Raw genomic sequence first — 24,036 nt, forward strand, 5'->3', positions numbered from 1 at the left:
GAGTTTCTTTATGAAAAGAAGGGTGAAGGAGAGTAAAAATATCACGAGTGCAGCAAATGTTTGAAATGGACGCTGTAGAACGTGAACTCCCAAGTAAAGTTAGCTAACAATCTCATCAGTTATCTACATAGTCTTTATGTAGAGTTTCTCCATTTTTGGGTTCCTTCGTTTTTTACCCTAACCCATGCTTTTCGGCTTTGTTCCCTCAGAAAGACTACTGTGGAAAAAAGAGATGGACCTCTACAACCTTACAACGGTGACTCAGTTCTTACTGCTTAGACTCTCTGACCTCCCTGAGGTGCGGTACTCCCTCTTTGTGGCATTTGTCATTATCTATCAGATCACCTTGGTGGGTAATGGGGCCATCCTCCTGGCCATTGGTATAGAACAAAAGCTTCACACTCCCATGTATTTCCTGTTAGCAAATTTGTCCCTGTTAGACATATTTTGTCCTTCAACTACAGTTCCCAAGATGCTTCAGAATCTCTTGACAGAGGACCACAGCATTTCCTTTGTTGGGTGTGCTTTACAGCTTTATATCCTGGTGGCCCTACTTGGAACTGAAGTCTTCCTGCTCACTGTCATGGCTTATGACCGGTATGTGGCAATATGTTTTCCGCTTCGTTACACCCTCATCATGACGCATGTTCGATGTGTGCAGTTGCTGATTGGGACCTGGGCAGCTGGTTTTCTCAACTCTCTTCTCCACACAATGACCACCTTCAGCCTGTCTTTCTGCAAGTTTAATCGTGTTAACCAGTACTACTGCGATATCCCACCAGTGGTGTCTCTATCTTGTTCTTCCACTTATATGGCAGAAATGGTACTTTTAGTGGTTGGAGGTATCTTTGGGACTGGAGCCTTCCTGACCACCTTGATTTCCTATACATATATCATCTTCACTATCCTGAAGATCCAGTCAGTGGAAGGAAAGCGCAAAGCCTTCTCCACATGTGCCTCCCACCTCATTGTGGTTTGTTTGTTCTATGGCACTGTCATCTTTAACTACATCCGCCCCTCTTCCAATCAACATTCCCCTGCCAGAGATAGACTCATCTCCATGTTATATGGGGTAATGACTCCAGTGTTAAACCCCATAATCTACAGCCTGCGAAACACAGAAGTTAAAGGAGCTCTCAGAAGATTGTTATGTTTCTGAGCATGGTTACAGGATGGAATATTAAAAGTGACTAAATTTTGCCTTAAAGCTCACCACTTCCCACTGAGTATGTAACCAGATAATTATCTTGTCACAAAGCTACCACTTATTCTCTTTTTCTTCCATCTCTAGAAAGGGGAATATTTTATATACAGACCATTACTTATGTAATAAAAAACTTTGGTCTTCAATTATCTATTTTCTACCACACATTTTCCTAGCTCTAGGCATCCCATTTGCATTTGAATTACAACTCCAAGTTCCCATTCTGCTGATGACATTTACTATGTGTTCATTGTCTACATTTTGATTCTCAATTAACATGTGGCACTGTGCATTTCCTCTGTGTCTTATATTCCAGTTTTTACTAATTGTTGTGTCCACACAGCTACAGAAATGTCTATATATCACTGAATTTTCTTTATATTTTCTCCTTTAGATTGTTACTGATTTCATTCATGTTCAATCTTTTTTTTTTTTTTTTGGCCAGTCGTGGGCCTTAGACTCAGGGCCTGAGCACTGTCCCTGGCTTCTTCCCGCTCAAGGCTAGCACTCTGTCACTTGAGCCACAGCGCCGCTTCTGGCCGTTTTCTGTATATGTGGTGCTGGGGAATCGAACCTAGGGCCTCGTGTATCCGAGGCAGGCACTCTTGCCACTAGGCTATATCCCCAGCCCCATGTTCAATCTTTGCAAATTACATTTCTTAAGTCATGTTCAAATTACAGTTTATTATGTGACTCAAACTAGACTGTAAGCACTTTGAGGTAGTTTGTTTTGTTATCAATTACATTTGACCAAACTTTCATCATGCGGCATGGGCCACTACACAATTCTGACAGCTGTAATCATAATAGGGCAGGTTAATTATTTGTTATTTGATTTGAGATGGAGCTACAGAATCCCTAAAAACTTGAAATTTAAATGACATTGTAATAGTGTATTATTTATGGTAATACTACTCTAAGTTTAACATTTGCTTTATTTTAATTTCTTCATTTATTCTCAATAATTGAGTGTATCTCTGGTATGAAATAATCAAATCTTTATTACATAAACAGTCACATCTTTTAAATGTAAAGTTGAATAAAGTCTATAAAATTCAAGCAATTCTTCATTTTAGATATTTAATAGTTTAATGTTTATTTCATATATCTCCACTTATATGAAACTATCTTTTATATGTTAGTGTTATATCTGCAATACTCAAATTATAATTTAATTTTGTTCTTTCAGTAACAATGTGGCTCTCATTGGGTCAATCATAAATCAGGCCTTGACAAAGACTAGAAAAAACTTTCAGACAATGTAAAAGCAATATAAAACTGCCATACTTACATATTTGGCATTAAACTTAGTTAATTCTAGTATTTTCTCTTTGCTGTTGTCAAGATAAAAGTCAGGACCTTTTTCTGGCTAAGCAAGCACTCAACCATTTGATCTATCACTCAATTTACAATTTTTTTTCTTCAGAAGTTTTGTGCTAATTTTGTTTAATAAAAGAAAAATTTTAATTGAGAAAATCTTGGAGTATCTGACAGAAATAGAGGTATTTGGGATTAACAAGCAAGTTGTTCAAGGACTCTGAATGAAACAGTAGAACATATATCTGCATTTTATTTCCCTGTACTGCCAATGAAAATTTGAAAGCAATGGTTCAAACAAGTAATACATTTAGAAATAGCATTGAAAAAAGTAGCAATTAGGTCAATCTCAAATGCATACATAAACATTTTGTAAGTATCAGACTTAAACTCCTCATACATGGTTTTGAATGACTAAGTGGACTCACATACATTATGAATGGTTAGAATGTAATAACATAAGGAAGGTATAATGTCATATTGATCTATTCATAAATCTTAATAATAGGAAAAAAAGGATATGTAAATCTCTAAAACCAACTGTAAATTTTTTATCAGTTAATCTGATATGACTAATAGGATGAAATTTTATTTTTTTAAATATCCATTAAATATGTTGTTCTCAGAGGGTATACCACATATTCAATACATAAGAACAAATAGTACACTTGATCTTATCACAAAGGCCAAGAAAGGATGAAATGTTTTATAAGGAATAAATTTGGATGAATTAATTTATGTAATTTTAAGATTAATCATAGGAAAAATGAACAGGAATATGATTCCTTCTAACACTAAGTTTTGTGCATGTGCTCATCCTGGGGCCTGGGAGCTATCTATGAACATTTTAATTGAAGGTTAGCACTTTATCATTTGAGCTAAAAGCTGTACTTCTTTTTGGTGGTTAAATGGAGATCAGAGAGTCCTACAGACTTTTTTGTCCTGTTTGGATTTGAATTGCACTCCACAGAATGTGCTCCCTGAGTAGATAGAGTTACGAGTATGAGCCATGTGCTTGGCTACATTTAACTTTAGAGTCTAGAAAGAACAAAGTTGCCCGTTTTTAAAAAATTATTTCTTAAACAGCTTTATTGAAGTATATTTGTACATCTCAACTGTAAGTATTCAAACTTTACAATATGAAAATTTTCATTTTTTGTAGTACTGGAGATTGAATCCAGGGCCTCCTGAATGCTAAGCAATTGCTCTACATTTGAGATATTATGCTGCCAGTGCTGAAAAGTTTTGATGTATGTCCGAACCTGTGAATCAAAACCACTACAAAAATAATAAACAAATCTGTCACCCCTCCAAATGAGTCCTCTTGCCCTTTTATAATCCAGCCCAGTTTTCATCTCAGAAGAGGCTGGGTGACTTGTTCTTTTCCTTTAGTTTCATGATGAATTTCCAGTACCTTTCCAGGATTACTCAATTTTTATTTTGTTATCTCCATGCTAAACAAGACTATTGTAACACAAAGGAGTAAATGTACAGCTGTCATTAGAATAAAGTGGAAAACTGAACTACATATATATTAAGAAGCTAGTAATCTTGTCAGAAACTTTGAGCCATATTCCTCACAGCAGACTGTATAAAAGCCTCTAATAGATTCATATAAGAAGGGAATTTATCTTGTATGGAATTTCTGGCACACTATCCTTTCCTCCTTATCTCCTGAGCAGGAGAAATGTAAAGACTCTCTATCCCCAAATTCTGAGCTCCAGACCAGACTCTACTCTTGCTGTTGGTGCCAGAATAGTATTTTTTTTTAAATTTTTATTGTCAAACTGATGTACGGAGAGGTTACAGTTTCATACATCAGGCATTGGATACATTTTTTCTACTGTTACCTCCTTCCTCATCCCCCCTCCCACATCCCCCTTTCCCTCTCCTCCCATGAGTTGGTCAGTTGATTTACACCAAACAGTTTTGCAAGTATTGCTTTTGTAGTCGTTTGTCTTTTCATCCTGTGTCTCTTGATTTTGGTATTTCCTTTCATTTTCCTAGTTCTAATACCAGTATATACAGTTTCCAATGTACTCAGATAAGATACAGTGATAGTGCAAATACAACCACAGGAAGGGGATACAAGAGGATCATCAACAATAGAAGCTATGGTTTCACATGGCATGTTGAAAGTAATTACAACAGTGATATAACACTCGTTTCCATAACATGGAGTTCATTTCACTTAGCATCATCTTATGTGTTCATAAGGGTATAGCTATTGGGCTCTTGTGATCCTCTGCTGTGACTTGCCTAAACCTGCGCTAATTATTCCCTATGAGGGAGACCATAGAGTCCATGGTGCTTCACTCACTGGGTCTGGCTCACTTCACTTAGTATTCTTTTTTCTAAGTCCTTCCATTTTCTTACAAATGGGGCAATGTCATTCTTTATTCTGATAGAGTCATAAAATTCCATTGTGTATATGTACCACATTTTCCTGATCCATTTGTCTACTGCGGGGCATCTGGGTTGGTTCCATATTTTAGCTATGACAAATTGTGCTGCGATGGACATTGTTGTGCTGGTGGCTTTAGTGTGTTCTTGTTTGTGGTCTTCTGGGTAGAAGCCTCAAAGTGGGGCTGCTGGGTCATAGGGGAGCTCTATGTTTAGCCTTCTGAGGAATCTCTATACTGGTTGCCAGAGTGGCTGAATCAGTTTACATTCCCACCAAGAATGAAGTAGGGTTCCCTTTTGGCCACATCCCCTCCACCAGTTGTTATTGTTAGTTTTCTTGATATATGACATTCTTACTGGGGTGAGATGGAATCTCAATGTTGTTTTGATTTGCATTTCTTTTATGGCCAGTGATGTAGAGCACTTTTTCATATGTCTCTTGGCCATTCTCATTTCCTCATCAGAGAAGTCTCTTTGTAAGTCTTTAGCCCACTTGTTGAGGCGGCTGTTGGTTCTTTGCGGTTTTGTTTTGGAGGAATGTAATTTTTTAGTGCTGGAGGGATTACAAAACCAAACTTCAAGCTGTATTATAAAGCTATAGTAATACAACAGCTTGGTATTGGCACCGGAACAGGCCTGAAGACCAATGGAACAGAATTGAAGACCCAGAAATTAACTCACAGAACTATGCCTACTTAATCTTTGATAAAGGAGCTACAAAAATAGGATGGAAGAAAGATAGCTTCTTTCACAAATGGTGCTGGCAAAACTGGTTCAACACGTGCAAAAAACTAAAACTAGATCCTTATATATTACTGTGCACCAAAATCAATTCCTAATGGATCAAAGACCTTGTAATTAAAACAGATACCCTGAAAACACTAAAAGGAGTAGGAGAACACTTGGGCTCCTTGGCACAGGACAGAATTTTCTTAACAAAGACCCAGAAATGCTACAAATCAAAGAAAGGATGGACAAATGGGACTGCATCAAACTGCAGAGCTTCTGCAGGGCAAAGGACATAGCTTGCAAGATAAAAAGAAAGCCCACAGATTGGGAAAAGATCTTTACCGGCCATTCAAAGGACAAAGTCCTCATATCTAAAATATATGCAGAACTAAAAAGTTGCCTGTTTTTATAACTTAGAAGTAAATGTATTTGGAATATATGTAGTTTTACACATATGTGTCCATATTTGTTTATGGTGATTTGTTTTTTGTCTAGGCCTTTTCTCAAGGAGTAAGCAGGGAACTGCGGACATTTCTGTTCTCCAAAGACCTGAGATATTTTATTATTATCATCTTGTTTATTTTTAAATTTTTTATTGTAAGGGGTGAAGTATAGAGGGGTTAACATTATATAAGCCAGATAATGAGTATATTTCTTTTTGAACAATCAATCCCTCCCTCATGTTCTCCTAGCTTTTTCCCTCTTGTCCCTTCTTACCCCCTAGTTGTATAGTTCACTTCCAACGTTGTGTCTAGTGGGTGTAACTGCTGAATTAGTTCATCCTTTCTCTTACCATTTCTATGCTTCCTCTTCAGTTACACAAAGCAAATAAAATTACATATAAAAACAAAGTATACAGAAATAAGAAATAGCCACAAAAGAAAAGGCGACAAATAGAATCTCTTGCTACTGTTTTTTTGGTGTCCAGTTCAAAAAGCATCATTTACATGATCATGTACACATAGCTATTGAACCCTGTGATCTTCTTTAAGAAATGTCCTACTTTGGTCTCATTGTGTGAATGTTTACAGTCCTGTTTAACTTAACATGTCCAAGTGTAATTTTTTTGTCTCTTACTATCCATTGGGTTTACTTGTAGATTTGTAAGCACATTCTAATAGTTAAAAATGAGGGACATCATGGAACCTATATGTCTTTGAGTTGGCTTTCTTTACTTAATAGAATTTTTTTCCAAGTTTTTCCATTTCCTTACAAATGGGGCGATGTCATTCTTTCTGATGGAAGATATAATTGTACTGTGTATAGATAACATAGATAATACATTTTCTGGATCCATTCATTCATTGAGAAACATCTAGGGTGGTACTAGATCTTGGCTTTGCTAAACAATGCTGCAATGAACATGGTTGTGCTGGTGGCTTTAGTATAGTCCGATTTGTGTTCAATTGGATAAATGCACAGGGGTGGTATTGCTGGGTCATAGGGAAACTCTATGTTTAGTCCTTTGAGGAACCTCCATACTGTTTTCTAGAGTGGATGAACAAGTTAAAATTCCCACAAACAGTGTAGTAGTATTCCCTTACGTCCACATCCCCACCAGAATCTGTTATTGTTAGTTCTCTTGATAACGGCCATTCTAACTGGGATGAAATGTAATGTCAATGTTGTCTTGATATACCCTTTTTAGTGTGCAGAATTGTTGAACATCTCTTAACATATCCATGGGCCATTCTTATTGCTTCTGATTAGTCTCAGAAAAAAAATTGTCAATTTTATTAATTTTTTAAAAGAACAAACTCTTGGTTTTGTTGATTCTTCCATTGTTATTTTTAGCTTCTACTTCATTAATTTCTGGTTTATTTTTAATTATTTGTTTCCACCTACTTGCTTGTGATTTGGTGTGTTCCTGTTTTTCAAGGAGATTAAAGTGCACCATTAAATTGTTGTTTTGGAGATTTCTCCAGTTTGTCGATGTAGGCACTCAGAGCTATATATTTTCCTCTGAGTACTACCTTTGCTCTGTCCCAGAAGAGCTGGTATTTTGTGTGTCTTTGTTAAATTCTGTAAACATTTGATCTCTTCAGTGACCTACTGGTCATTCAACAATGTGTTGTTCAGTCTCCGTGAGTTAGAGAATTTTTTGTAATGACTTTTGGTGTTGACCTCCAATTTTATTCTGTTTAGGCTCATAGAATGCAGGAAATAATCTCAGTACTTTTGAATTAGCACAGATTTACTTTGTGGCCTGAAATATGATTGATTTTGGAAATTTTCTATGTGTAGCTGAAAAAATGTACTGTCTGATGCTGCTGGGTGAAACATTCTGTAGATATCTGTTAAGTCCATTTTGGTCAGTGGACTTCTTTAGTTCTGGGGTTTCTCTGTTGAGCTTTTGCTGAGTTGATCTATCCAGAGGTGATAGAGAAGTGTTAAAGTCAACCACAGTCAATGTGTTTAGATCTATTTGTATTTGTAGGTTAAGTCACATATCTTTGATGAAGTTTGGTTGTCTTTCAGTTGGTGTATTGATATTTAGAATTGTTGTATTCTCTTGTTAGAGAAGTCCCTTTCTTAGTATGTAATGTCCATTTTTGTTTCTTCTCACTAATTTTAATTTGAAGTCTATGTTATCTTATAGTAAATTTGCCACTCTAGCTTATTTATGGGGGCTATTTTCTTGAAAGATTTTAATCCATCATTTCATGTTTAGATTTTTATTTTTGGCATGATATGTCTTTTAAAGACAACAGATGAATGGATCTTCCTTTTGACCCAACTAGTCAATCTATGTTGTTTAATTGTCACCTCTAGGAGCACAGGTGCCCACATGTACTCAATTCTGTTTTTTATGCAAGCAGGTTATAATCTTCTTTTATGTATATCTTCGTATAGTTATAGCTTATGTTGTGGAAAGTGAGATGAGATCCTAGAACTCTACTTCAGAGAGAGTTTAGCCTGGTCCCTCTTCTCTTTCCACCCTCTTCTACTTGCCTCATGATTCTTCTACCTTATTGCTCAGACAGCTTTTGAAATTGCTGCATTTAAATATAATAGTTGATGATGAAACCAAAATGCATGGTCAGGTTGTGCTGCAGAGGTCGCTGCAACCACGGCTTTGGTCCGTTTGGCACAGGGCGGGTCACATCTCGGTGACCGCAGGAACACGTGTCATCACGCCCGTGGTGTCTGGGATCGGGGAATGCTACTTTTCAGGACTTCCCTCAGCCAAGAAGAAGGGCAGAAACCAGGTCCCGGAAAGGTGGAAAGACTATATACCAGTTGGACATCGGATGCATGGGACTCGTTTTATTGCTTTCAAAGTTTCTTTGCAAAAGAAATTTGAAGTGACTCTTGCTTCAGAAGAATACTTTTCCCCTTTGGATCTGTTTAACAAAGTCCAGGAACAAAATGAAGAGCTTGGATTGATTATTGATTTAACATATATTCAGTGATATTATAAACCAGAAGGTTTTGCTGTAGCTCAGACTGGCCTTGAATTCAAGTTCCTCCTGCCTCGGCCTCCCAAGTACTGAGTTTACAGGTTTTGCCAGAAACTGTTTCTTATTTTAAAATATTTACAGTTGGGCATCAGATACCTGATGATGACACTATTTTTAAATTCAAATTTGCTGTTAATGGTATTTGAAAGAAAATAAAGACAATGGCAAACTTATTGGTGTCCACTGCACCCATGGCTTAAACAGAACTGGCTATCTCATCTGCAGTATTCAAAAGGTGGCATGGACATTGCATAGAAAGACAAAACTACATTGAAGACCTTCAGAATAGGCCTATCAGGAAGAATTGGAATTCTGATGTACGTAGTTCAGTTGGTGTTGAAGACTTAGCACATGCCATGGGACCAGTCCACACCATTAAAAAGTCTGTTAACCAAGGACCTAGGTACAACCTACATCGGATCCATGGCTATCCAGCAGCACCTCCTTGGCGTTTTCAGGTCCAGACCCCAAACTGCCAACACTCATTCCAAAAATTTTCACAAAATCAAAACATTTACTAGAAAGGTCATATGCTTCCTCCCTGGCCAGCTGGAGAAGATTATTCACAACGAAGGTACTTTTGGAATGTAAAGCCAAATAGCAGTCAACCAGCCCAGAATAAGAAGTGGTTTGCCAGCAATTACCAAAGACTATCCTTCCCAACCTATTGGGGATGGACAGAATGATACAAAGCTGTGTTGGCAATCTACTTGGACACCAATGCTGGACAAAGATGGCTAGAGCAGCTTTTAATAAAACCAGGTCAAATGAGATTTCCCTCCCCACCACCTTTTTAAAATCTATTACTCCTTAGTGCTCAAGCATTACTAATCACCTCTTTTCTATAGGATACAAAAATAGCAGTTTAAACAAAAATCACTCATTCTAGTCTTACATTTTTCTAAAGGGAAGATTTTTTTTAGCTGAATAACTTAACATTTCTTTTGCAAGTTATTTTTTAATTGGCTTTCCCCTTCTATAGTTTCTTCTATTTAGACTTGTGATATAGATACAGAAATTTTCAGTGTTTGTCATGTTCTATTAATAACCTAGTCATTAAGGGTATCTCCTCCCCCTACCCCCAGCTACTCAGAATTTCTCGTAAGATCCCCCTGGAGACAATTATTTCTTTAGAATTTAATCACTGTCTTTAATTCAATTTTTGTTATTAGGTATTTTTTAATTTGGCAGTTTTGGAATTTGATCAACTTCCTTTCACTGAATCACCAGATATACCATCTAACATAGGGATAGATAAAATTTTAGAGATTGTCAGTTGAGCAAGAGAGACTGAATGATTTTGATAAATCAGAATGCTGGGTAAATAAAATTATAATTTACTTGATAGGGAAAATGTCATCAACAGGGTAGAAATATCCAGAAAATGTAAAACTCTTACCGATTAGAAAGGTCACTTGAAGAACAGAATAGAACATAACTACAAATTACTGAAAATACTGTTGGTGACATTATTCCTTTTTTGAACATAAACCTCTGGGATCTTTCTCCAGTTGCCTTTCACACTGGAGTGGTGCTTTTTCCCTGGTATAGACAAATATACTATGTGGGAGGATGCTAATTATTTGTAATTATAGAGCTTGCTCAGGAAATGCCTTTTATCATGACACAATAAACTTTGGTGAATTTTAAAAAATGCATGGTCAAATTCTTCTGATAAATGAGAAAAGGAGTGGAGACATCAACCTTTTTCTTTCTTGTAATTACCAAGTGGAGTACCTAAAAATCTCAACTGGTGGCAATTCACTAATCTGATCTTTTCTATACTCCTCCAGATTGCTCCATTGTAAGATGGAACTTGAAACCAATAGATTGGAAATTATGTTTGTAAATGACATTTGGGTGATTTGTGCTATGTTCATTCTACTCTTCCCATTACAAAAGGAAAAAAGGATAAAATAATGTATTTTTTGATTAATTCATAACTTAAGCAGAAAATGGAGATTTAGAAGTAGAGATTAGAATGTGCCTTATTGTCTTGATGATTCTCCAATATTAATTACTTTTTACACAGGTAAACATGGTTCTGGTTAGTTCTGAGTGGCCTATGAGAAATATGCAAGACTGACCTCTTCTCACTCTCTGGATTCTGTTTTCTCATGGGATAATCTTTCTCATTCACTTCAACCATGATGTCTTCTCTCATGAGATGCTCCCCAGTGGCATCAGTTTTGTTTGAACTCATTTTTTATAATACACCACCTCAGATATTTTGTGATAGCAGTGAAAATGGACTGATGCAGATGTGTGGATGTTTTGAATGCCTTAGTTGGAGCATAGAGGCAATTGGAGCTGCAGCACTCACTTGAATTCCTAGAGATCTGGGCCATGCCTCACTGAAGGGATGCTGAAAGGACCCTGTCTGCTATTTTTAGCTGGCAGTCTATACTGCACTGCTTTATTGTAGAAGACAGATGACTGCTATAATTTTGTTTAACTGTCATTTTGAAAGACATAATTTGATGCAAGGACATCATGAAATACAAGTAATAAAATAATCAAACCAATATGATGAGAAAAAATATGGGTTTGAGGGTTTGTGAGAGGAAACATACAAATACCACATTTTATAATAGGCACATAAGGTCTATATTACAACTCCCATGGAAAAAATTCCAATGTAAAACAACAGGTTTAAATTAATAAGTTAAGTATAAAGGCTTAAGAAAGAAACAAAATTTCCAAATTATCAGAGCCTGTGTGTGCTGTGTTTTCTAAAAATTAGCTTCCTTCTTCCCATCTCTAGATATATTCTAAAAGACATACATTGTGATATATCTCTTGTTCATACATACCCAGAGGAATGTTAGACTGCAATAGTAAATATACATACTCATGTTCACTAAAGAACTATTAAAATATTGTTTTACTCATAATAGCTAATTCATGCATTCTGCCCAGGTGCCAATCAATGAATGAATTCATAAAAAAATGTGTTACATAAGCAATGGAACATAATTTAGCTTTAGTGAAGTATTAAATAGCTCACATGCAGAAATTTAAAAATGGAGACCTTAAGGTTAAACAAAGACTGCTAAACTTAGAATTACATATATTTCATCTGCTTTTTGTATATGTAAAGTAGGACTCAAAAGAGTTGAGGACATGTCACAAAATTGGTGTGTTTTTTTTTATGAAGGTAGCTTCAGGAAGGGGGTGGGTGGAAGAGTGATAGTAATGGGTGAATGCAATTATGTACATATTAAATGTCATACCAGAGCACATTTATAATGTGAAGAAATGGAAGAGTTAAAGGAGATAGAACAAAGATTTGAATGAATGTCATCAAAATATATTGTGTACATTTATTGGGAATACTACAATAAAACCCTTCATTTTCTATCCTTCATTTAAGCTAATAAAATGGTAGAGATATCACCAAAATCAAAAAGAAACACATAATATCCAGGTAGTCACTTTATTGCAATTAAATGTTGATAACATAATTTAAAAATCATACCTTGGAGGGACGGAGGACACAGATCTAGAAGGAAAAAGAGTGAAAAAGTGCAGCAGTGGAGTTCACTGGACAAAGACAAAAGGGAAATGGTTAGAGATGGGAGGGAACAGATGACACTGAAGGTAAGAAAGTGTTCTCATTACCTGACTCATGTAATTTCATTCCCTCTGTACACCACCTCTATAATAACAATTAAGTAAATTTTAAAAAATCAGATGTCTGATATTTTTTCAGTTGTCATTGCTTTTTCTACAATAATGTGAATGTTGAGCAAGGTTACAGGAATAGGTGTGAATAGTCAGGCATGTCTTTCCTGTGGTATTTTTAATGCACATGTTTGAAATTTTCCAAATTTTTGAAGTTATAGAAAATTAAAGTCAGTAAAAAGTTGCTAACCCTTATTAAAATGTTATTTATATATGTATTTAAAATATACAACTTGAAAGGTATACATATATCCACACTGAAAAAAAATTGCCATTAAAAATTACATTTAAAAAATAAAAAAAAATTGTTGCTAACCTGGATTCTATGTATCAAATTTATAGACAAAAGTTCTTATTACTACTTAACTTACATATACTACAAAAGTGAATTAGGAATTGCAGATTGAAATGAGTTTTCATTTTTACTAACTTTGGATATAAGCTGTTCAGCAACATAGTTTTTCATGTGGAAGGGACACCGTCTTGAAAGAAACTTTGAGATAGTGCATAAAAATGATGCTCAGGTTTGTGATTTTAACAAAAATGAGGATTTAAAAAATGATAGTATAATCATGTTTTGCATTAATTATTAATGTGATGACAAAAACATCAGCTACTTTTTTTTTCTATTTATTGTCAAAGTGTTGTACAGAGAGGTTACAGTTTCATATGTTAGGCCTTGGGTACATTTCTTGTATTGCTTGTTACCTCCTCCCTCATTCCCCCCTCCCCCTCCCCCTTTCCCTCTCCCCCGATGAGTTGGTCAGTTGGTTTACACCAAATGGTTTTGCAAGTATTGCTTTTGGAGTTGTTTGTCTTTTTATTCTTTGTCTCTTGATTTTGACATTCCCTTTCATTTTCCTAGTTCTAATACCAGTATATACAGTTTCCAATGTACTCAGCTGAGACACAGTGATAGTTCGGGTACAATCACAGGAAGGGGATTCAAGAGGATCATCAACAATAGAAGCTAGGGTTTCATATGGCATGTTGAAACTAATTACAACAGTGATATAACACTCGTTTCCATAACATGGAGTTCATTTCACTTAGCATCATCTTATGTGTTCATAAGGGCATAGCTATTGGGCTCTTGTGATCCTCTGCTGTGACTAGCCTAAACCTGTGCTAATTATTCCCTATGAGTAAAACCATAGAATCCATGTTTCTTTGGGTCTGGCTCACTTCACTTAGTATTGGACAAATGTAACTGCATCAAACTGCAGAGCTTCTGCAGGGCAAAAGACATAGCTTGCAAGATAAACAGAAAGCCCACAGATTTTTTTCTGTAGCCATATGATCACCAAAATATTTTACCCCTTACCCTAGGTCATCATAAGAAATATAAATGTCACTCATATAATTTTCACTACTAAAAATTTACTTTGAATTGATTATGTATCTCTATTGTTAAGATTGAATTTATGAAAATAGGAATAGTCCCTCTAGAATCCTCATTATCATATTTCCTAAGGGAAAAGTGTCTAACATATATAGATTAAATTCTAATGAGAGTTCTACATACAAGTGTATTTGCTTTTACTGGGCAGAAACAAGGTATGGTGTAGGTTATCTTACTTTCTTCTTCAATTGTTTTGTTGGTAACTTAACCAGAAGGAAGTTGAAATGCATATTCTTCAATACTGATATTTTAGGAAAACACAATTTTAATTATGATGAGATTTCATATCTGTTTATGCTACATTTTTTGTCTACTTAGCTAATGCTATTTTTCTCTATACAGTTGAAACTTGATGGAACTCTTTTTGTTGTTGGTGGTGCTGGTCATAGGGCTTGAACCCTGGGTCTGGGAATTGTCCCTGTTCTCTTCAGCTCAAGGCTAGCACTCTGCCACTTGAGCCACAGCACTACTTCCAGTTTTCTGGTGGTTACTTGGAGATGAGTCTCATGGGTTTCTCTGCTGTGGCTGGCTTTGAAAAACATCTTCATTCAGTCTCCTGAGTATCTAGGATTACAGGCATGAGCCACTGGGTCATCAGCCTGGCTAGGTACTATCTTCTGAGCAGTAAAGCTTTCTGTCATTTGTCACTGACCTTATGCAAAGTAAATATTGGAAAAATGATGCTTCACTTCCATTGGGAGGTTAATGCTACCCATATATTCTTTATGATGGTTCTCATGGTTTAGTGTTCATAATTACATGTTTACATCAGTGACCATATGAAGCAGGGGAAAGCAGGGGTTTCCTAAGAGCATTTCTGAATCTCTGAACTACTAGTCCTTTAGATTAATAAGGGAAGTTTTACAATGTCCTCTTCAGCAATGTATTATTGATAAAATGGCCCATGCATTCTTTAGATTGAATCTCAAGCACTTGGTTTATTTATGCTTTGCAAGAAGCTAGAAAACATTGTTAAAAAAATATATTTTTCTCTCTGTATGATATATTAGTATCATAAGCTTTATTGAAAAAAGTTAAACTGCATATTTATTATGTAATTTTATGAAAAATCAGGTTAAATGCATAAATTAAAATGCTATCAATATATTTCATATAGTACATATTTTTATTTTATTTTACTTTTGTTGTCAGTTGTGGGGCTTGAACTCTGGGCCTGTGTGCTGTCCCTGAGCTCTTTAGCTCAAGGCTAGTGCTCTATTACTTAAGCTACAGCACCACTTCTGTTTTTCTGGTGGTTAATTGGAGAGAAGACTCTCATGGACTTTCCTGCTTGGGATGGCTTTGGACCATGATCCTCAGATTTCAGCCTTCTGAATAACTAGGATTATAGTCATGAGCCACCTGCGCCTGGCTTAGTTCATTCTTTTAAAAATGCCAGATTTATAAGCATTAGTGAAAAGAAACATAATCATTTAATGGGGATATTAACACTTGATCTTTGAAAATATTTGATACAGAATCAAGTATGTTTCACCTATGTACTTATCCATGCTGTTTTATTTTCTCAGTTTTAGTATGCACAGATGTAGGTAAATAACTAATCATTTTTTAAATTGTGATAACTTGGGAATGTAAGAATTTATATAATAGTATTTTTTAATCATTTTCATTTACTCAATAATCATCCTTCATTAACTATACAAGAGACAACTATTTGGTAGTTATTTTCATATTCTGATATTTTATTATTTGAATATGTTGCCAATATAGATTTATTTTGTCCAAAATATGAGCCCAATCTGAGGGAAGAAAAAAATGAATTCCCCAGCACCACATATACAGAAAATGCCAGAAGTGGCGCTGTGGCTCAAGTGGCAGAGTGCTAGCCTTGAGCAAAAAGAAGCCAGGGACAGTGCTCAGGCCATGAGTCCAAGTCCCAGGACTGGCCAAAAAAAAAACCACAAAAAAACAAAAAAAAAACAAAAATAACACCTCAGAGTACTCATTGATAAAATTTCTCTCAGACTTGAAACAGGGTCTCTTTATGTAGCCTACACATGAACTCATTATCCTAATGCCTCAGACTCATGAATTATGATATTATAAATGTGTGATATCCAGTGTGCTACTATCACCTAATGATCTTTATTGTTCTTTATTTTAAAATTTGTTTTGCTTGTCTTGAGGCTAGATGTCAATCTGTGTGCTGTCCTTGAGCATTTTTGCTCAAGGCTAGTGCTCTACCATGTCAACATCAGTTCCATTTCTTCCTAACTTGTGATTAATAGGAAATAAGCGTTTCGTGTTTTTTAACAAGCTGGATTTGAACCATAATCCTCTGATCTCAGCTGTGTGAGTATCTATGATTACAGACATGAGCCACCACTGACTGACTTCCCCAGTACTCACAGTAGTTCTTTTTTAAACTTTACAGTGGGATAAAAGGATACAGATTACAATTTCCTGCTATTCACATAAATTTTGTGTGATTTGCATTTATTCTATATATGTTAATTAATGAAAACATTCAGAGTTTGCACTAACAAAAATAAAAACAAAGGAGACCATGGAATATGTATTTTTCTTTTATTTCATAACCTAGCATTTACCTGCATGTTTCTGTCCAGGATGTGTTGTTAAAACAATTTGTTTAGGAAGTGATGAAAAAATTACAAAATCATACTACCTTTCAGAATTTAGATTATTTTGCTAAGCAGTTCACTCAGCATTTTAAGTATGTGGTCGATTAAGGTAAATTTTAATGTTCACTCAGTTTTCAAAATAATCAGCAGTAATTTTGGCTAATGATAGATGCATTAAAATGTTGAAAGGGGTAACATTGATAATGACACATTGTATTCACAAACTGCTTTTTGAATCACAACTTCTTGGTGCAACTATTTAAGGATAATAATGATTTAAAAAACTAGGCTAAAGAAGTAGTGCAAGTGATAGAGAGCCAGCCAAGCAAATAAAGTAAGTTAACAGGGGTTCATGAGTTCAAACCCCAGTATAAAAAAAAAGGAAATCATAGAAGTATTTCACATCTACTGCTTCCAAATAGATATATTGTGAACTGATGACATAACAGTCCTACATTCTTGTACTCCATATTTTTATTTCTTATGTGTATATAAGCAACTAGTATTTACTAAAATAAAGTTTTCAAAGTATATGCATATGCAAAGACTGTACTAATAATTGATGTGTCATATATTTGTAACTCTATTAAAACACATGCATTTCGCATGTTAGATATCATAGTTTATCAGCAGCCACATTGTCTTTAGAATTTCTCCATTTCCTTCGTTTTTGGTCCTAACCTGTGCCTGTTGTCTTAGTTCCCCAGAGAGAAGGGAGAGATGGACTTCTACAACCTTACAACGGTGACTCAGTTTATTCTCATTGGACTCTCTGACCTCCCTGAGGTGCGGTACCCCCTGTTTGTGGTGTTTGTTATCATCTACCAGATCACCTTGGTGGGTAATGGGGCCATCCTCCTGGTCATTGGTATAGAGCCAAAGCTTCACACTCCCATGTATTTCCTGTTAGCAAATTTGTCCCTGTTAGACATATTTTGTCCATCAGCTACAGTTCCGAACATGCTCCGGAACCTTTTGACAGAAGATCACAGGATTTCCTTTGTTGGGTGTGCTTTACAGCTTTATTTCCTGGTGGCCCTAGCTGGTACTGAGGTCTTCCTGCTCACTGTCATGGCTTATGACCGGTATGTGGCAATATGTTTTCCCCTTCGTTACACCCTCATCATGACGCATGTTCGATGTGTGCAGCTGCTCATTGGGACCTGGGCAGCTGGTTTTCTCAACTCTCTTCTCCACACAATGACCACCTTCAGCCTGTCTTTCTGCAAGTCTAATCAAGTTAATCAGTACTACTGTGATATCCCACCAGTGGTGGCCTTGTCTTGTTCTTCCACTTACATGGCAGAAATGCTCGTTTTGGTGGTAGGAGGCATCTTAGGTATTAGTGCCTTCCTGATCACCCTGATCTCCTATATGTATATCATTTCCACCATTCTGAAGATCCAGTCAGCAGTTGGGAAGCGCAAAGCCTTCTCCACATGTGCCTCCCACCTCATTGTGGTTTGTTTGTTCTATGGAACAACTATCTTTACCTACATCCGCCCCTCCTCCAGTCAACATTCCCCTGCCAGAGATAGACTCATCTCCATGTTATATGGGGTAGTTACTCCGATGTTAAACCCCATAATCTACAGCCTGCGAAATGGAGAAGTCAAAGCAGCCTTCAGACAACTTCTTTGCAATAAAACATATGCAGCCCAAACACAATTTTAATATAGTATATAATTTTGTGCTTTTAAAGAAATGAATTTGTATGGGGCTGGTAATGTGGCTTAGTGGTAGAGTGCTTGCCTAGCATAACCTGGTTTTGATTCCTCACTACCACATAAATAGAAAAAGCCAGATGGGTGGTGCTATGGCTCAAGTGGTAGAGTGATATATATATATGTGTGTTATTTCTATTTCTAATCTATACCTCACCACCTACTTATATATGTTCACTTGTCTTTGAAGTTTTAAAGTTGCTAATTGAGAAATTGTAATTGTAAATATACATTTGATGCAATTCAATGTCATGGCCTATAAATACTGTAATAAATAAAGTGAACTGACATATCTTTAGCCTTAAACAACTCTTGTTTTTGTTTGTGTATATGCTGATATCTTTTGTACTTGTTCTATAAACTTAAAATATACAATAGGTTATTTGCTATATTTTACATGTTGTACAAAGTGCCTTATAGCTGAAATATCTAATTTACTGTCGAACTGAGGGTCTGTTCCCTTAATCATCATTTTCTCTTTTTTCCATACTTCTAATCCCTAGTAACCAACACTCTTGTTTTTTGAATTCACTTAATTTATCTTCTATATTTAAGTCTCACATGTGGTCTTATATTTTTGTACTTGGCCTTTCTTATTCGGAATAATAATCTATTTCATTCACATTGTCTCAAAGACATTATTTTATCTTCAATGCTATGTATATATATATATATATATGTATTTGTCATCTATTTATCTATCTATCTATCATAGATCTATCTATTTCATTTTACATTTAGGCCAACTACTGTTTTCCATTAATGTGTAAAACACATAGTTTGATTTAATCACTTGACTCGTGAATTATGCAACAATGAATTTTAGAGAACAAGTATATTTTTCTTGTTAAATCTTAGGAAGAGGACTGTTTGGTCATAATAATTGTTTTATTCTAAAAACTTGTTGCAGATTTTTAGTGTTTACAATACAAAAATGATAAAGGTTTGAAACAGTTCCATTTCTAGATTTTAAAATTTTATTTTTAAAATTATCTTTAGTTCTGCTGAGGAATCACCATTCAACAAAGTAGTTTATGAATACAATCTGTCTTGGTCAATGTTATCACTATCAACATACTCACTTTCCCTTCCATCCCCCACTTTCCTCACTTTTCTCATTTTTGTAGGATATGAAATGAATTTTTTTACTACATTTTAAGAATGTCAATACATTTTTGAAAAGTGAGGAATTATACATTTTTTTTTTACCAAAGTACACGAAGTTTCTCTTTTCTGCACACCCTAACAGTAGTTATCTTTCATTGTAATCTTAATTGGCAATCATTGTGTGTAATCCTTTCAATAACTTCTATTACTGTTATTATTATACATATGAGGTGGCTCCTATTGTGGGTTTGTTGGTTTTTTTTTTTTTTGCCAGTACTAGGGCTTCGATTCAGGGCCAGAGCACTGTCTCTGACTTCTTTTTGCTCAAGGTTAGCACTTTACCACTTGAGCCACAGAACCCACATCCAGCTTTTTCTGTGTATGTGGTGCTGAGGAATTGAACCAAGAGATACATGCACGCTAGGTGAGCACTCTATCACTAAGCCACATTCCCAGCCCCTCACTGTAGTTTTCGCTTTTCACTAAAGATTGGAGACATTGAATATTTTGCTCATTTACTGCCGGACATTTTTTGAGTGTCTTTTTGAAAAACAAATTTCTATTCAAGTGCCTTGATTGTGAATTGGACTACTTTTTTCTTTCTATAGTTTAATATGTTTTATTTCGTTTGTATATTAATTTCTTTATATATAGATATAAGTGTATCTTGCAAAGGTTTCCTTCTATTCTATACATTGTCTTTTCATTGTGTTGTTATGTGGCTGTGCACAATGTTTTTATTTTACTCCAATCCCACTTGTCCACTTTTGTGTCTGTTTTTGAGATCAAATCTGAAAAAAGTTCAACAGTCCAGTATCTCACATTTTTCCTCCTATGTTTTACACTTTTGTCATTTATGTAGAAGTTGTTCATTCATTTTGAGTTAGCATGAGATAGGAGTAGAACCTCATTGTTTTTGTACATGGACAGTCAGCCTTCTTAGCACCATTTGATGCAGAAAGACTATTTCTGAGTGTGCATATTCTACAAAATGAAATGAATTAACTGTCCTTATGTGAATTCATTTCTGGTTTCACTGTTCTATGTCACTGGTTGGTGAATATAATTTTTATGCCACAATGATGGTGATTTAATTACTATCACTTTGTAGTATGTTTTGAAGTCTGATTATGGCACCCCCAGCTTAATTTTTCTTTTATTCTTATTTGCATAGATTACTAGATTACTTGTTTTTACTTTCAATGTAAATTCTAGAAGTGTGTGTGTGTGTGTGTGTGTGTGTGTGTGTATGTGTGTTTCATGAGAATTACTTTGAACTTCTAATTTGCTTTAGGAATTATGGACATTTTAACAATGTTAATTTTTCTTAACATGAACAAGGGGGCTGTTTCCTTTTATGTGTGTATTTTTCAATTTTCCCTTAAATTTTTGTAGTTATCTAGGTATAAGTTTTGATTTAAATAAATTTATTAGTTTTTTGTAGTTAATGTAAAATGTAATATTTTCTTATTTTTCAGTTTCAATGCTACTTCATAGAATTGGTACCTGTTTTATGTATTTGTATTTAGTCCTTAACTTTAATGCATCTCTTAATTGTAACAGATTTTTCCTGTAAGTTTTACAAGATTCTGCATGTACAATTATATCATCAGAAAATAGCAGCAATTTATCTCTTTATTTCTTACTTAAATGTCTTTTTACTCTTTTTTTTTTTTGGTTAATGTTTCTGATCTTTGAATATTTTGTGGAAAGAGTGAGCATCCTTGCTTTACTTTGGTTCCTAAAGGGTTCAGTTTATTTATTGTTGAAGGTGATCTGAACTGTGGCCTGATCATAAATGCCCTTTAGTACAATCAGTACATTCTTTCCGAAAATAATTTGTTGAGTTTTTATAAGGAAAGCATGCCACATTTTGTCAAGTACTTTTGCTGACTCTAATGAGATGTTCACATGGATTTTGATTTTCATTCTGTTAATAAAATGTACAACATTTACTCATTAAAAATGTCAACTCATCTTCACATCCCAGGAATAAATTTCACTTGAATTGTGATCGAAGAAGTGTTGTGGCACTAGGTTTGTTAGTACTTTCAGGAAAACATCTGCATTTACAGTCATCACTTGTAGAAAACTCAGTAATTCAGGCATTATCAGGTAATATCTGTCACAAAGAGTGAATGTGTTTCCTCTTTTTCTATATTTGAAAGAATTTGGGGAGCACTGATATTAATTTTTAAAATGTTAAGACTATTATCAGTGAAACTGTTATGTTTTAGGCTTTGCAGACTTCTACTAATAATTTTCTACTCATTTAGGGTTTTTGTTTGTTTGTTTATCCTTTGCTTTCACTTTTTTAAGTCATTACACAGTACCAGTGTTTAGGAATAATTATTTTTTATAAATTATCTACTTTTGGAATACAATTGTAAGTAATGGTTTTCCATAACCCATAGTATTTTCATTATATTCTCTTTTGTGCCTTCTCTCTCATTTCTGGTTTTATTGACTTGACTCATCTCTTTATTTTTTTAATCTAATGATATGTTTTAAATCAATCTTTTATATTACTCTAGAAACTACTTCATTATTCTTTCTTTGAACTTTATGTTTCTTCCTACCAATTTTAGGCTTAATTTGTCATCTTCTTGATGCAGTCAAATATTGCTATAAAAATTCCTTTTAGAACTATTTTTGCTGCATTTCAAAAATGTTGTTGTACTACATTTCCTTGTATTATTTGTCCAAAATGCTATTAAGTTTTTCCTTCATTGATACATTAGTTGTTTTGAAACATCCTTAACTTCCACAAATTTGTGAGCCTTCAAAACCTTCTTTCAGTTACTGATATCTAGTTTTATACCATTTGTAATTTGAGAATGTTCTTGATACAAATTTTAATCTGCTTAAGTTGCTAAGGGCACTCTGGTGACCCAGTACATATGCTATCTTGAAGAATGTTCCTTGTGTGTTTCAGGAAAACATATATCCCCTTTCTGTTCAATGTCATGTTCTGTATACATTTTTAGGCTCATTTTGTCTAAAGTGCTATCAAAACTCAAAGTGTCATGTTCATTTTTGTGAATGAGTGATCTGTTATAGTAAAGTACAATATTAATATCTTCTATTATCTATATCTTTTGGTCTAGAAAGATATTTGGTCTAGAAAGATATCTAGTTTCATTGTTCCTTCTTACTATTTCTCCCTACCAATTCCTTTAAGATTCTTTAATATTTTCTGCATTCATTTAGATGTTCAAATTACTATGATATCCAATAAATGTGACCCATTTTTATTTTTTTATTTATTTTCAAATTTTTATTATCAAACTGATGTACAGAGAGGTTACAGTTTCATACATTAGGCATTGGATACATTTCTTGTACTGTTTGTTATCTTGTCCCTCATTTCCCCCTTCCTCCTCCCCTTTCCCTTTCCCCCTATGAGGTGTTCATTTCATTTACACCAAACAGTTTTGCAAGTATTGCTTTTGTAGTTTGTCTTATTTTACTCTGTGTCTCTTGATTTTGGTATTCCCTTTCAATTTCCTAGTTCTAATATCAGTATAGATGGATTCCAATATACTCAGATAAGACTACAGAGATAGTGTAGATACAACCACAGGAAGGTGATACAAGAACATCATCAATACTAGAAGCTACAGATACAGATGGGACGTTGAAAGTAGTTACAACTGTGATATAACAATCGTTTCCATAACATGGAGCTCATTTCACTTAGCATCGTCTTATGTGATCATAAGGGTATAGCTATTGGGTTCTTGTGATCCTCTGCTGTGACTTGCCTAAACCTGTACTAATTATTCCCTTTAAGGGAGGCCATATAGTCCAAGTTTCTTTGAGTCTGGCTCACTTCACTTAGTATAATTTTCTCCAAGTCCTTCAATTTCCTTACAAATGGGTCAATGTCATTCTTTCTGACAGAGGCATAAAATTCCATTGTGTATATGTACCACATTTTCCTGATCCATTCATCTACTGAGGGGCATCTGGATTGGTTCCAGATTCTAGCTATGACAAATTGTGCTGTGATGAACATTGTTGTGCTGGTGGCTTTAGTGTGATTATGTTTGTGGTCTTTTGGGTAGATGCCCAAAAATGGGGCTGCTGGGTCATAGGGGAGTTCTATATTTAGCCTTTTGAGGAATCTCCATACTGCTTGCCAGAGTGGCTGAACCAGTTTACATTCCAACCAACAATGAAGTAGGGTTCCTTTTGGCCACATCCCCTCCAACAATTGTGATTGTTAGTTTTCTTGATATATGACATTCTTACTGGGGTAAGATGGAATCTCAATGTTGTTTTGATTTGCATTTCTTTTATGGCCAGTGATGTAGAGCACTTTTTCATATGTCTCTTGGCCATTCTCATTTCCTCATCAGAGAAGTCTGTTTGTAAGTCTCTAGCCCACTTGATGAGGGGG

At 35.1% G+C, this 24,036-nt stretch overlaps 2 protein-coding genes and 1 pseudogene across 2 annotated transcripts; all 3 read left to right on the plus strand.

Annotated features, from left to right (window-relative positions):
* Nucleotides 1–232: 232 nt before the first annotated feature.
* On the plus strand, nucleotides 233–1,159 carry LOC125359827 (olfactory receptor 5V1-like). Its single transcript, XM_048357705.1, has one exon. The coding sequence runs from the start codon at nucleotides 233–235 to the stop codon at nucleotides 1,157–1,159; it is 927 nt and encodes a 308-aa protein (XP_048213662.1).
* A 7,526-nt stretch (nucleotides 1,160–8,685) lies between these two features.
* Nucleotides 8,686–10,441, plus strand: LOC125359828 (annotated as a pseudogene).
* Nucleotides 10,442–17,523: 7,082 nt separating this feature from the next.
* LOC125359829 (olfactory receptor 5V1-like) lies at nucleotides 17,524–18,477 on the plus strand. Its single transcript, XM_048357706.1, has one exon. The coding sequence runs from the start codon at nucleotides 17,524–17,526 to the stop codon at nucleotides 18,475–18,477; it is 954 nt and encodes a 317-aa protein (XP_048213663.1).
* The last annotated feature ends 5,559 nt before the right edge of the window (nucleotides 18,478–24,036 follow it).

Source organism: Perognathus longimembris, chromosome 11, assembly GCF_023159225.1.
Source record: "Perognathus longimembris pacificus isolate PPM17 chromosome 11, ASM2315922v1, whole genome shotgun sequence".
In the NCBI taxonomy this organism is placed as follows: Eukaryota; Metazoa; Chordata; class Mammalia; order Rodentia; family Heteromyidae; genus Perognathus; species Perognathus longimembris.